General features: G+C 44.2%; 1 protein-coding gene across 1 annotated transcript in view; it reads right to left on the bottom strand.

Annotated features, from left to right (window-relative positions):
• The window catches only part of LOC146789732 (chymotrypsin-like elastase family member 1), a 128894-nt gene that overhangs the window by 24786 nt on the left and 90863 nt on the right, over window positions 1-13245 (bottom strand). Inside the window, exon 5 of the mRNA XM_085632061.1 lies at window positions 4795-4931. Coding sequence (XP_085488187.1) covers window positions 4795-4931 — 137 coding nt within the window. The remainder of the gene's footprint in view (window positions 1-4794; window positions 4932-13245) is intronic.

Raw genomic sequence — 13245 nt, forward strand, 5'->3', positions numbered from 1 at the left:
AGATGCGGGATAGATGTGTGTAATGTGCATACATCAATTGTGCATAAGATAATGGAATCTTCATCATTAAATTCGATGGTATTGATTTTGTTGAGAAAGTCAGTGGTGTCGCGAAGGTAAGTTGACATCTTTTGAACAATGGGTTGTAGAGGTTTATCAATGTATTTGCCCGTAGACTCATGAATGGTGTTGACGGTAGATACAATTGGTCGAAATGGTGGTAAATCAGTTCGACGACCGCAATTACTCAACAAATCCATAAAATCAGATACTACTAATAGACCGGTATTTGTATCCAAATTTTCCACAAAAAGTCAACAAATCAAAAAAGTGATCTTGAAATACTGGCCTATGATCCGTAATGGAAGCGATTTCAATGGGATATTCAATTTCCATCCCCTTTTCGCATATCAACGCACTAAACATGTGAAAGAACTGTTATCTCATCCGCCTAAACCCATTGTCAGCACGAACAGAGGAACAATCCCTTGCTTGAACTGCGGTCATTGTAATAACGTTATCAAAGGCACACGGATCCTTCATCCTACCAAAGGAACACCCATCCGATTACACACGACCGCTACATGCGATTCCAAAAACTTGATTTATCTACTTAAATGTCCTTGTGGTTTACCATATGTGGGAAAGACTGAGCGAAAAATTAAAGTCAGAATAAATGAACATAAAAGCAACATCAGGACCAAGTCTGAGAAATCTCTTGTCGCTGCACACTTTAACAAAGAGAGACATAACATCAGTCAATTGAGATATCTGGTGCTAGAAGTCGTGAACACACTACAAGGCACCGACGATACCAAAAGACTCCTCCAAAAAGAATTTATTTGGATAAAAAGACTCGATTCCTGTCACCCCAACGGCCATAATGACCGTCTGGAATACAGTTGTTTTCTGTAATCTATGTATCCCTCCATTTTACAGTGTACCTCATTCACTTATGATGTTTCCCCTACCGTACCGCTTGGTACATTCCTTTCTGATATACTCTTGGTTTCCATTTTATACTTGGTACATCACCTGTTTTTATCCTCAACACCTTTCGGTGAATTCTAGACTTTCCAATTCACGCATACACACACACCTTTTTCTCTATTTAACTTGTTTCACCAATTCTTTCAGAACGTTTGCTTACTTAAGTTTCCCATCACACTCCGCTTTCGTTTTATTCCGCGTTACCCGTCAATTCTTTCCTTACCTCTTTGGATTTTTTATATATTTTTTTATCTTTCTTACTTATACCCTCATGGTTTTCCCTTAGTGTAGTTACAACTTTTCTTGAACAGGACACTGTTCAAACATGGCGCGCTACTATTTTCCATTTCTACGAAGTCCTATCTTCATGTCGACCTTCCTTTACGCATTTTTACTCTCCTAATCCTGGTCCTTTGTCACTCTCTTCACTTCACGGTGTAACGGAAGACCTCTTTACACTTGGTAAGTGGCACTCCCGTATCTTTACCCTTTTGTTCTGGAACTTTATGACGTTTTCCGTTAATTTGGTTCTTACCTGGTTTATATATTTTACCCCGATAGACTTGGCTATTTAGACATTTTTGTACTGCCACAGACTCTACGTCTGATTTAAGGTAATTCCGCCTCACACTCTTCAAGTCTTCCGTAGCATACACGCTAACGACTTTCTCTATTAGCATGATAACTACTGTTTACCTTCCTTGTGTCTTGCACCTCCCTTACATCTGTTTCTCCGGGTTCCTTTACTCGGTCTTTGCAGCCTCCATTTCTTTTTAACCGGCACCTTTATTCATTTTTCCTCGGACCCTTTCTCCACTGTGTTTCTATGCACACCTAACACCTCTAGCGAATTCAGTCGCTAATTTCTGATGTACCGTTTTTTTCTGGCCACATGAACGGCATGTTTCCCTTTGTTTAACTATACTTACCGAACATTTCATTCTATTTGTCCCTCTGACACGCTTTGACTTCTCTGGGATTGTACACCTAATCTAGTGATTCTACTTTCACATCACCTTGTTTCATGACATATTACAGCACTTGTATAATGCTTTGCTCCTGTGTCTTGATATTGATTATTACATTTATTCCTAGGACCTTTATCCCCTGACGAAGAGTCAGTTCGACTCAAAATGCATCGGGATTACCATGCTACCTTAAACAATTGATTGATTTATTGTTCATTACTCACAAAGGACGGAATTTACTTTAACGTTACCGTGAATAAATGACTTTCACTATTTACAAAACACACTATGGAGTATATATTCTCAAGAATTCGCGAAATTCATTTAGACGACCTCAAGACTCCTCACGGACCCACCTGGAATGCATCTGAGGGACGCCAGGCAATCTACCCTGGCGCTCTATAATCATTCTAATGAAGACAGCGGTTTTAAAAAATACTAACTGTATTCATGGTGTGACAGAAAAGAGAAAACGCTGAATGAGTCTTGAGTGGTAGCAGAAATTCTCCAATATGTTGGAGCAAGTACTAAAGGGCTTATTTAGGGTTTCGTGACTGGTCGGAAAGGTCAGTGGAGGGGTTTACTCTGCTGCCCTTGTGGAAGACTGACTGCCATATTTAAAGATCTTCACCTGTCCTTCCCCCTGCATTCCAGGAAGGTGAGTTGCATATAGGTACAGAGCCACTCTCTTCCTTATAAGGATTGCAGAAGGTGTGCAGCCTGAATATTGAATGTACAATATCAGTGAGACAGAATGTGGAGGACAAAATATTTAAATATAAAATATTGACAGCTAAGTAAGTATTGATTTTCTATACCTAACTCCGCATATATGTACCTGTGTGCTACATATATCTTCAACATACGTAGATGTGGAGTTAGGAATAGTAAATCTGTACTTCCCTGTGTGCACTTAGCATTCGATATTTTGTCCCTCTATATTCTGTACTTGATATTCTTTTATCTCGATATTGTTGGTGTTGACATTTAGTAGTACAGCCATTGCAGGGACCAGGAAATTCAGAGGATCACCCATCAGCCACATTTGCTGGGCCTAGTGCCCACAAGTCCAACTCTTGAGTTACCTCTGTGTCCTGATATCTCCGAGGGAGAGTATTCCCAGAGATGGCCTTCAACATGATGCACCAATGCATTGTAACTAGCATCAACTACCAAAGGGGTACTCATGGTCTCCGTCACTCCACATCTGTGAGATTCAATCTCTGAGAACATTCTGGCCTAGACAGATTTCAGGCACGCCCCTCACCCCATTGACCCATCATGCTGACGCCCACCCAGGACCTTCCAGAGCACTCTGTCAGCCTACCCTCTTGTTGCTAAAGCAGAGCTGTAGTTACTCTTCTCCAAAATGCTGAAATATCACTAACACATCAAGGGATCCATGGGTGCATGCACAAAATGCCTACCTCTTAATAGTGACATTAATTCTTGAGGGACAATACTCATATTTCCATTACATCAATAAGAAGAGACAACAATTTTAGCTAATAATGGATGATAAACAAAAGAGTACGGTTTGGGATGCTGTCAGAGAAGTGTGGCAGATACCTTTTGCATTACTGAAGTGCCTGCCACACAGTGCAGGGATGAACAGATTTTCCCATTTCTCAATGGGAGCTTGTGCTACGGCCAATTTACGGGCTCAGCAGAAGCTCCCCTAGACAAATGGGAAAGCGGTCGCATTGTAATCGCCGTGTCGGGACAGCAGACTTTGGGTGGGTTGTCCTGAGACCTCAAAGATCCGCCAGACATTGTAAATAGGCCCTAAATATTTCTCAAGCTTGAGCTACTGAATATTAAGTCCAAGGTGTTTCAACATACAGGAATATTGTGGACAGCAGATTGTGGGACAAAGCATCAAAAAGTAAATGCACATAGGGAAGTGTAGATTTACTATTCCTAACTCCACATCTACGTACCTTGAAGATATATAGATCACCAAAATACATATATGTGGAGTTTGGTATACTTAATTACCTTTCAGTATTTTGGATTTGATACGTTTCCCTATGTATTTCCATGCCTTGATATTCTGGATTCAATATTCAGGGTGCACATCGGTTTGCTATCTCTTTGTCACCTCAAACACCACCATCTTTTGCTACTAATAGGTCAGGATCTAAAAAATCATTCAACCAACTCTGTCCCAAAAAACAATGAATGTACTAGCCTTCCATCTCTACTTTTTCCAACCCTTACAGAAGTGTTTATCTTCACCATCAACACTGTATTACGCTTTCCCAGGGTCGCCTTTGTTCACAATTACCAACTTCAGACACGCTAGTCCTCAGTGGACAAAAGGCCCTTCTGCAACATTCAAATTCACGAATAGCACTGCCACCTATTATTCTTGCACAGACTAAAACCAACCACATCCCTACCCACACCCTCAACTCCAAACACAACAGAGCCATGCAATTTCCATCTCCTCCTGTGCCAACTCACAGTTGAGATCACTTTCCTCCAGGCTCCTCTCCAATGGACTTATTTCCTTCTTGAACTGAAATCCCTCCCACCTGAGCACTTCAATATCCCCCTCAAAAAGCACATTCACCTACTTGAGTGCCTCCTTATCACCAATATGGTCGAAAGACAACTTAATATGGGTAACCTACAGCATGATCACTCAAAGGACTTCCATGAAACAGGTGTATTGTCTCACATTGTTTACTGTCCACCCGTCCCTTTATTTTCTGATGTTTGCTACCAAACACTTCATCTATTAAAGTATCATATTTGATGTAAACTCAGCAGAATGTTTCTTTTTGAAATACTCACCTACTCTGTGAAAGAGCAAATATTTTATGACACTTACGACTGGTCGCTCCCCATCCACTAACATAGCAGGGAAAACCATTGGACAACTTGCTGTTCTTAGCCGGTAATGCAGCTAGTGCAACAAAGCCGTTACTATAAGCAGGGGAGCTCATATGCAGCAAGGCAATGTCAAACCTGAAAAACAGAGCAGCACAATCAACAAATTCATTGTGGAATGCTGGCAGGTTGTCACCATAACTAGACAAACATTGTCAAAGCCAATGGGTCTGGCGTTGGCTGCCAGCCTTCTGCCAATTCTTGTTTTGTTTTGTCATGGTTTTTGCAAAAAACTTTATTGTTTAGTGTATGCCGGCACACATCAATCTAAAACAAAATCATTTGCAAAAGGCAAAAAAATCTTTTGGTCTCAAAAAAACAAAACATTGCCATAATACTCCCTGGCACTGACAGGAACTACTTCTTTTGGGGATGTGTTCCTTTTGAAAGGGCAGCATGCTATAACTCGTAAGGAAGTCAGCCAAAGGCTGATGTGGGCTGATACACTGCCCCTTAATGCATCCTGGAGTGGGTGACACCAAACACAGACAAATGGATGACATCTGGCTGAAAACCATGTAAGTAACTATATTATACACAAAATTTTAGTAAAATCAAATGGTCTTGGCAAACATAGATCTAAAAAAGTCACTCAGCCTGGCATTCGCTGCAGGTCTCTAGAAAAAAGGAAGAAACAAGGAAAGAAAGAAACAAGGAAAGAAAGAAGAAAGAAGGAAGGAAAGAAGAAAGGAAAGAAGGAAGAAGAAAGAAGGAAAGAATGATGACAAGAAAGAAGGAAATAAAGAAAGAAAGTGAGGAAAGAAAGAAAGAAAGAAAGAAAGAAAGAAAGAAAGAAAGAAAGAAAGAAAGAAAGAAAGAAAGAAAGAAAGGGAGCTCATATGCTCAAGGAAATGCCACACTTGAAAAACAGAGCAGTGCAATCAACAAAATTCATTGTGGTATCCTGGCAGATTTTCATCATAACTAGACAAACATTGTCATAGTCAATAGGCCTGACTTTGGTCGCCAGCCTTTGACAATTCCTGATTTGTTTTGTCATGGTTTTTGCAAAACTTTATTTTTTGGGCCCTCATCAATCTGAAAACAAAAAAACATTTGCAACAGGAAAAATGTTTTTGGGTCTCAAAAAACAAAAATTATCATAGTACTCCTTGGCACTGAGGGAAACTACTTTCTTGGTGAACGTGTTCCTTGTGAAAGGGAAGCATGCTCTAACTCATAATGGCTGAGTGGGCTGATACGCTGCCCCTTAATGTATACATCAAACACAGATTATTGAATAATATCTGGCTGTCAACTCTGTAAGTAACTATGTTATACACATAATTTTGGCAAAAAGGAAAAGGTCTCAGCTAACATAGACCTAAAAAAGTCAATCAATCTGGCATTGGCTGAAAGCCACTAGAAAAAAAAGAAAGAAGGAAAGAAAGAGGCAAGAAAAAAGCAAGAAAAAAAGAAAGAATGAGAAGGAAAGAAAGAAAAAAGAAGGAAGGAAAATGAAAGTAAAGAAAGAGTGAATGAATGAAAGAAGGAAATAAAGGGGAGAAGAGAAGGAAAGAGATAGAACAAAGTAAGAGAAAGAAAGAAGGAATGTTAGTTGGCAAGCATGGAAGAAGGCAAGAGAAAGAAAGAAGGTAATAAAGAAGGAAAGTGAAGGAAAGAAAGGAAGAACAAGAAGGGATCAGAGAAAAGGAAAGAAAGAAAGAAAGAAAGAAAGAAAGAAAGAAAGAAAGAAAGAAAGAAAGAAAGAAAGAAAGAAAGAAAGAAAGAAAGAAAGTAGTAAGGAGAGAGGGAAGATAGGGGAAAGTAAAGGCAAGAATTAAAGAATACATGCAAGAAAGAAGGAAAGAGAAAGAAAGAAAAATAACAAAGGAAAGAACTAAGAAAGAAAGCAAGAAAGAAAGGAAGGAGAAAAAGAAAGAACGTCATGAAGGAAATAGGAGGAAAGAAATTGAAGGAAAGAAAGAAACAGAAAGAAAGGAAGTGAAGAGAAGAGAAAGAAAGAGAGAAAAAACAAGAGAAGAAAATAAGGAAAGAAGGAATGAAAGCAGGCTAGTATGAAACAAGGCATGAAAAAGAAAAAAGGAAAGAGAGGGATAGAGAAGGAAAGTCGGAAAGAAAGGAATAAAGAGACGGAAAGAGTGAGAAGAAAAGAAGGAGTGAAAGAAGGTAATAAACAAAAGGAAAAGAAAGAAAGAAAGAAAAAGTGAAAGAAGGAAAATAAAAGAATGAATGGTTGAATGAAAGAAAGATAAAGAAAGAAAAAGAATAAAAGAAAGAACAAATCAAGCAAAACAGAAAGAAAAAAGAAAGAGCAAAGGAAAGAGAAAGGAAAAGGAAAGAAAGACAAAGGTAAGAAAAAAGAATGAAAGGAGAGAAAAGAGGAAAAGAGGATAATTTAATACAGAAAGCCACTATATGTAAGTGCGTTATACATAGTTTAGTGAAATGAAAAGGTCTTGGATAATGTCAGATCTTAATAAGAGAAAAGAATGCCAATTGTAATCTCTGGTCTCTTGGAAAATGTAGAATGTATAACTGATAATAATAGATTAAAGGAACTGCTGATTCAATGATAAGTGAAGCATACAATGATAAAACCAAAAGGCCTGGTATTATATGCTAATGTGTAAGGTGATGGAATGAAGTTTTCCTTACACGCTATACAAGAATATGCATTCATTTCATTTAGGGACATGCAGTTTCTTGGAATTTGTCGGGGCAAATTTGAGGAGTAATGCAATGAACATTCCTTATTACTTTATGGCCTTTCCACGGAGGATGAGGGGGAACCAGCAAGCTGTATTTGTCTCTGTAGGATATTTTTACAGGCTGTGGAAGGATAATAGCGGGCCAGGAGAGGCAGTTGAATTATTTGGGGATTATTTGCCCATATAAGGGGGGGGGGGGGGTACAACTTAGTAGATGTTTATCATGATATTGGCGGATGCTATAAAAAGGGCCGGACTTGCCGTAGCAGACACCGGGCATTTCCCTGGTGGTCCGGAGGGGTGGGAGCCTGTTTTGTGCCCCTGGGGGCTAGTTTTGCAGGAGTGCTGCAATATCGGCCCCCTGTAACAAAAGCGGGAGCAGTGCTTCTCTCTAGCTAACCTCCCCCCCCCCTCCATCCCCCAGGGCCGGTCGAGCAGTAATCTGACAGGGCTGGATGCTGTTCCCAGTCTGGCCCCTTCACTGGTTGCAGAACACTAACATAAAAGTGCTAAAACTCCCTTTAAGCTCAACCATAAATAGGCGATGCCTGCAATCCCCAAAATAGAAAATTAAAAAACATAATTCTAGAGTTTTACATATTTCTAATCTAATCAGGATTGTATTTCAAACCTTACAGAATGTTACCGCTCCTATATTTTCCCTTTTTTAACAAAATGTTTATTGTTATGAATGCAAACAACCCAATCCTGGGCTCAACACAAGAATATTTATTACGACTCCTATATTTTCCCTTCATACTTTACAGTAACTCTCCCAAAACAAATTGGTATGTTCATGAGATAAAACCAAAACACTATTGTGTAAATACAAGATGCATTTATAGTATTAATGTAAATAGGTAAAAGTAAATTTCACCAAACAACTCACACGTAAAATCACAATAAGGGGCCGATTCCGATGGCCGGTCGGACAGCTGTCCGTAGCCTTACCCTGCGACCGACACGTACCCGGAGCCGGTCCGTCCTGTATAGGAAGTACGATGCGCATAACTGCCAAAAACACGACCGACACGTAGGCTGTGAATCAAAACCCATTCTCCGTCCGAGCCGTAACTCCCAAAGAGGAACCGTGTCGCCCGGAAGCAGTATCCATAGCAGTTTCCGGCATGACAAGTATGATTCGTACTTCCTACGCGCCCGACGGGTCGTCATGCACGGGACAGCACAGCATCCGGAAAACATGCATATCAGCTACGATTCGCGCCACAACTCAATACACGGCTACGAGACGGAACAGCTTGCAGTGGGTATGAGATGGAGCAACAAGCAGCGTGTATGACACAAACACCTCATGAATCTCATTGCGCAGGTCATACCAGTACTCTACATCTATGACCGGATCAGGGACCGATGCCGATGGCGCAGACGGTAAGTCAGACACCTACCACATAAACAAACGACACGTACCCGTAAAATGGCACACACACACACAGGGGATACATATCCTGGCCACTAACAACAACCCACCATAGGGGTTGCATGACCAGCACCACTAACACCCCCACCCATAGGGGGCCTGTTGCCCATCACCTCTGCCACACCCACTCACAGGGGACCTGTTACCCATCACCCCTGCCACCCCCACTCACAGGGGACCTGTTGCCCATCACCCCTGCCACCGCCACTCACAGGGCTTATGTTGCCCATCACCCCTGCCACCCCCACTCATAGGGGACCTGTTGCCCATCACCCCTGCCACCCCCACTCACAGGGCGTATGTTGCCCATCACCCCTGCCACCCCCACTCATAGGGGACCTGTTGCCCATCACCCCTGCCACCCCCACTCACAGGGGACCTGTTGCCCATCTCCCCTGCCACCCCCACTCACAGGGCTTATGTTGCCCATCACCCCTGCCAACCCCACTCATAGGAGACCTGTTGCCCATCACCTCTGCCTCTCCCAGCCATAGGGGACCTGTTGCCCATCACCCCTGTCAACCCCACTCACAGGGCTTATGTTTCCCATCACCCCTGCCACCCCCACTCACAGGGCTTATGTTTCCCATCACCCCTGCCACCCCCACTCACAGGGCTTATGTTTCCCATCACCCCTGCCACCCCCACTCATAGGGGACCTGTTGCCCATCACCCCTGCCACCCCCACTCACAGGGGACCTGTTGCCCAGCACCCCTGCCACCCCCACTCACAGGGCTTATGTTGCCTATCACCCCTGCCACCCCCACTCACAGGGCTTATGTTGCCCATCACCCCTGCCACCCCCACTCACAGGGGACCTGTTGCCCATCACCCCTGCCACCCCCACTCACAGGGCTTATGTTGCCCATCACCTCTGCCACCCCCACTCACAGGGGACCTGTTGCCCATCACCCCTGCCACCCCCAGCCATAGGGGACCTGTTGCACATCACCCCTGCCACCCCTTCTCACAGGGGACCTGTTGCCCATCACCCCTGCCACCCCCAGCCATAGGGGACCTGTTTCCCATCACCCCTGCCACCCCCACTCATAGGAGACATGTTGCCCATCACCCCTGCCACCCCCAGCCATAGGGGACCTGTTGCCCATCACCCCTGCCACCCCCAGCCATAGGATGGGGAATGCGCAACACATCCAGCATTCGCAAACATCAGGTATGTCCGCAAAATACATCCCCCACGACATCATGACAACAGTGTGTAGTCTGTGACAAATGCCCACAACAGTGAATATGGCTACGAGCATACAATGTAAGTAACAGCACATGTGTGACCAACACATGAGTGTGACATACACAAGGCAAGCATCACCATAGCACTGTGGCAATGTAAAAAGAACACCCCCTCACTGTGTAGAACAGAAGTCAAGTGGGGGCTCACAAAATGCAGCAGATGTGGAGCATTGTGGTGATGGGGACCAAACCCCCCTCAACACAGTGACCAAAAGGTAAGTGTCATCATAGTCAAAGCTGCAAATAACTAACAGCATGTATGATCCCTGCTCCCAACACATCAAACACTTCTGGGGGAAAATAGTGGTTGTGTCCCATACACACAGAGATGTGTTGAGGCAAACAGTGCTGTGAAAACATAACACTCTCGGCCATGTGCAGACAAGCACCACACATGGGGGCTGACAATGCACACAGCGTACAATGACACAACAGCAGAAGTGACCATCACCAAGCATGCACACATCTCGAAAATAGACACACCAACGAAAACAACATGTGTAGACTGTAGGTGTCAGCTCACTAACTCACATTCCATGCCAGCAATGGCACCCAACAACCAGGATGAATGTGCACAATGATGTGAAATGACTCACAGGGACAGCATGCAAAATCACAGAAACAGCATCCAGACAAAGGCCCACAACAGCAATACCAATGCACTGGTGCAGATGCACAAACACAAACAGGCAAACTCACACTGCACATCGGACACAACATGTGTGTGTGTGTGTCACAGTATCCACAGGCAACTACACAACACATGAGAGGGGCTGAACCACAGTGACACAGATGTGGACACAGTGCCATACAAAAGTAAACCATCATTGGGACACCCTCAGTGGGCAATCAGGCGTTGGGAGATGAGCGGGAGCACAACAGACACATGTGACACTAGCTGGAATGAACACCAACTAACACAGCAAGAGACTGACACACAACAGCACAATCCCCAGGGACAAGACATTGGAGTGACACAAGCATGGTTGACACCTCCACTGTGATGACAAAGGCAGATGTCGTACAAACTGGGAAACCCAGACATGTGTCCTGTGCCACAAACGTATATCACACATACACAAACACAAATCACTCAGCATGGCCCCTCATCCATGGACAAGCGGGATCTAAGGGACCATCCATGCAAACATTCACATCAGTCCACCATCAACACCACACACCTGAACTGCAACAATGTGTATCTGTGAAGCCCACATAGACAGGTGACATTGCACATGCCCACATGACAAACACAGGAATGTTGGCAGAAACTAAGGTGCACACACACATCACACAAGGACTGTTTACAACCCTGGGGAATGACAGACACACTGCACAGTATGCAGTACATGGCCATGACCTCAAAGCTCATGTGACCTTCACAATCCCTGCCACTGTCCCAGGACTATGCAGATGCCAAGGAGGAACACAAGGCACCCATGCTGACACCTGCCAGCATCGCTGCTGTGAATCCGACAAGTGGGAGCAGTCACACACACATACAAATGTCTCAATCACTGAAAGCTACCACCTAGGGACTACTACATGATATTGCGAACAAAAAAGTGCCTTGAGGAACCCTCACTGTGTCCTATCTGTGTCTGACAACATCATCAACACTCAGAACTGACACATCACAATGATGATACACCAATTAACAGGAGTGAGTCATGCACCCACACATCTGGTAGCCCATTGGAAAAGTAGTGGGATTAACCCAGTACCAGCAAGCTTCAAAAACACGAACATATCAAAGGGAACACTGTCTGTGTATGAACAGGGATGTGGACACACACACATGCACATACAATACACACCATGGGCTCTGGCCATGTCACTGGACAACACACAAACTTGAGGGGCCACAACTCCTGTGGGAGCCCAGCTGTGCCAAACATATTCACCGCAAGTCCCACTCATGTCTGTAGAACACTTGGTCAGTCAGCCATCAGTTACCGCACAATGAAGGCTCTGGTCACAATAGCCTGGGTACGTGAGTCTCCCTTATGTCATCTGCACATACTCAATACATATGTACAGCAAGTTGCACAGAGGACCCAGTTGCTCCTATACCAATGATGCCCACACCTGTAGGGCCAGTAGTGATGAGCACGAAGTCACAGATGTGACCATGGCAATTAAATGCACACAGAGAGATGTACACAAATGGTTGAACCAGACACACCCAGGTAGCTGCAAAGGATGACATGGATACCCACCAGAATAGGATACATATCTCATGGACCACAGGGAGTACCTCACATCAACACATCAGTATGCAACATTGTAAACCAAGCATTACAGGTGCAAGGGCATCTAAAACAACCTCAACATGATGTACAGCTAAATCAAGTTCACAGGGACAAAGTAAAAAGCTTTATTCAGCATATGAAAAGTGAAACGTCTGTTCCAACAAAAGGCCAATGGCCAGTCCATGTCCAAAGGGCAAGGAGTGAACTAGAGTCACAAATTCAGTATATGAAATTCGAAACGTCTGTAAATCCAAAAGGGCAATGGCCAGTCCATGTCAAATTGCCAAGGAGTGAACTAGAGTGACAACTGTCACACCTTGCTTGCCTGCACTGCTACGGACCGGGGTCATCCCCTCGGAGGGGCATACATGGGGGCAGGCCAGGCACCGCAGGGACAGGATCAGGGCGCAGCAGAAGGAGGCAGTGAAGAGGTGGGGGATGCAGGCGAGACACTTGCAACTGCAGTGGAGATGACTAAAGTGGTGGGTGCTGTCACAACTGTGGGGCACAAGTCAGATGGGGTGGGTGCCAGCACAACTCCAGTGGGCAGGTCAGATGGAGTGGATTGGCTCACCACTGCAGTGCCCAAGTCAGACGGGGTGGGCGTGGACTCCAAAGCAGTGCCTACATCCATGGGAGCGCAATGGGGGACAGGTAAGGTCTGCAGGGCAGGGAGTGGTGACACGGTCCCCACATCAGTGGCAGCAACAGTCTGACCAGGTGTGGAGGAGCAAGTGCTAGGGGGGATGGCCATAGCATTTTGGGGATGGTGTATCTG

The sequence above is a fragment of the Triturus cristatus genome, chromosome 10 (genome assembly GCF_964204655.1).
Source record: "Triturus cristatus chromosome 10, aTriCri1.1, whole genome shotgun sequence".
Taxonomy (NCBI): domain Eukaryota; kingdom Metazoa; phylum Chordata; class Amphibia; order Caudata; family Salamandridae; genus Triturus; species Triturus cristatus.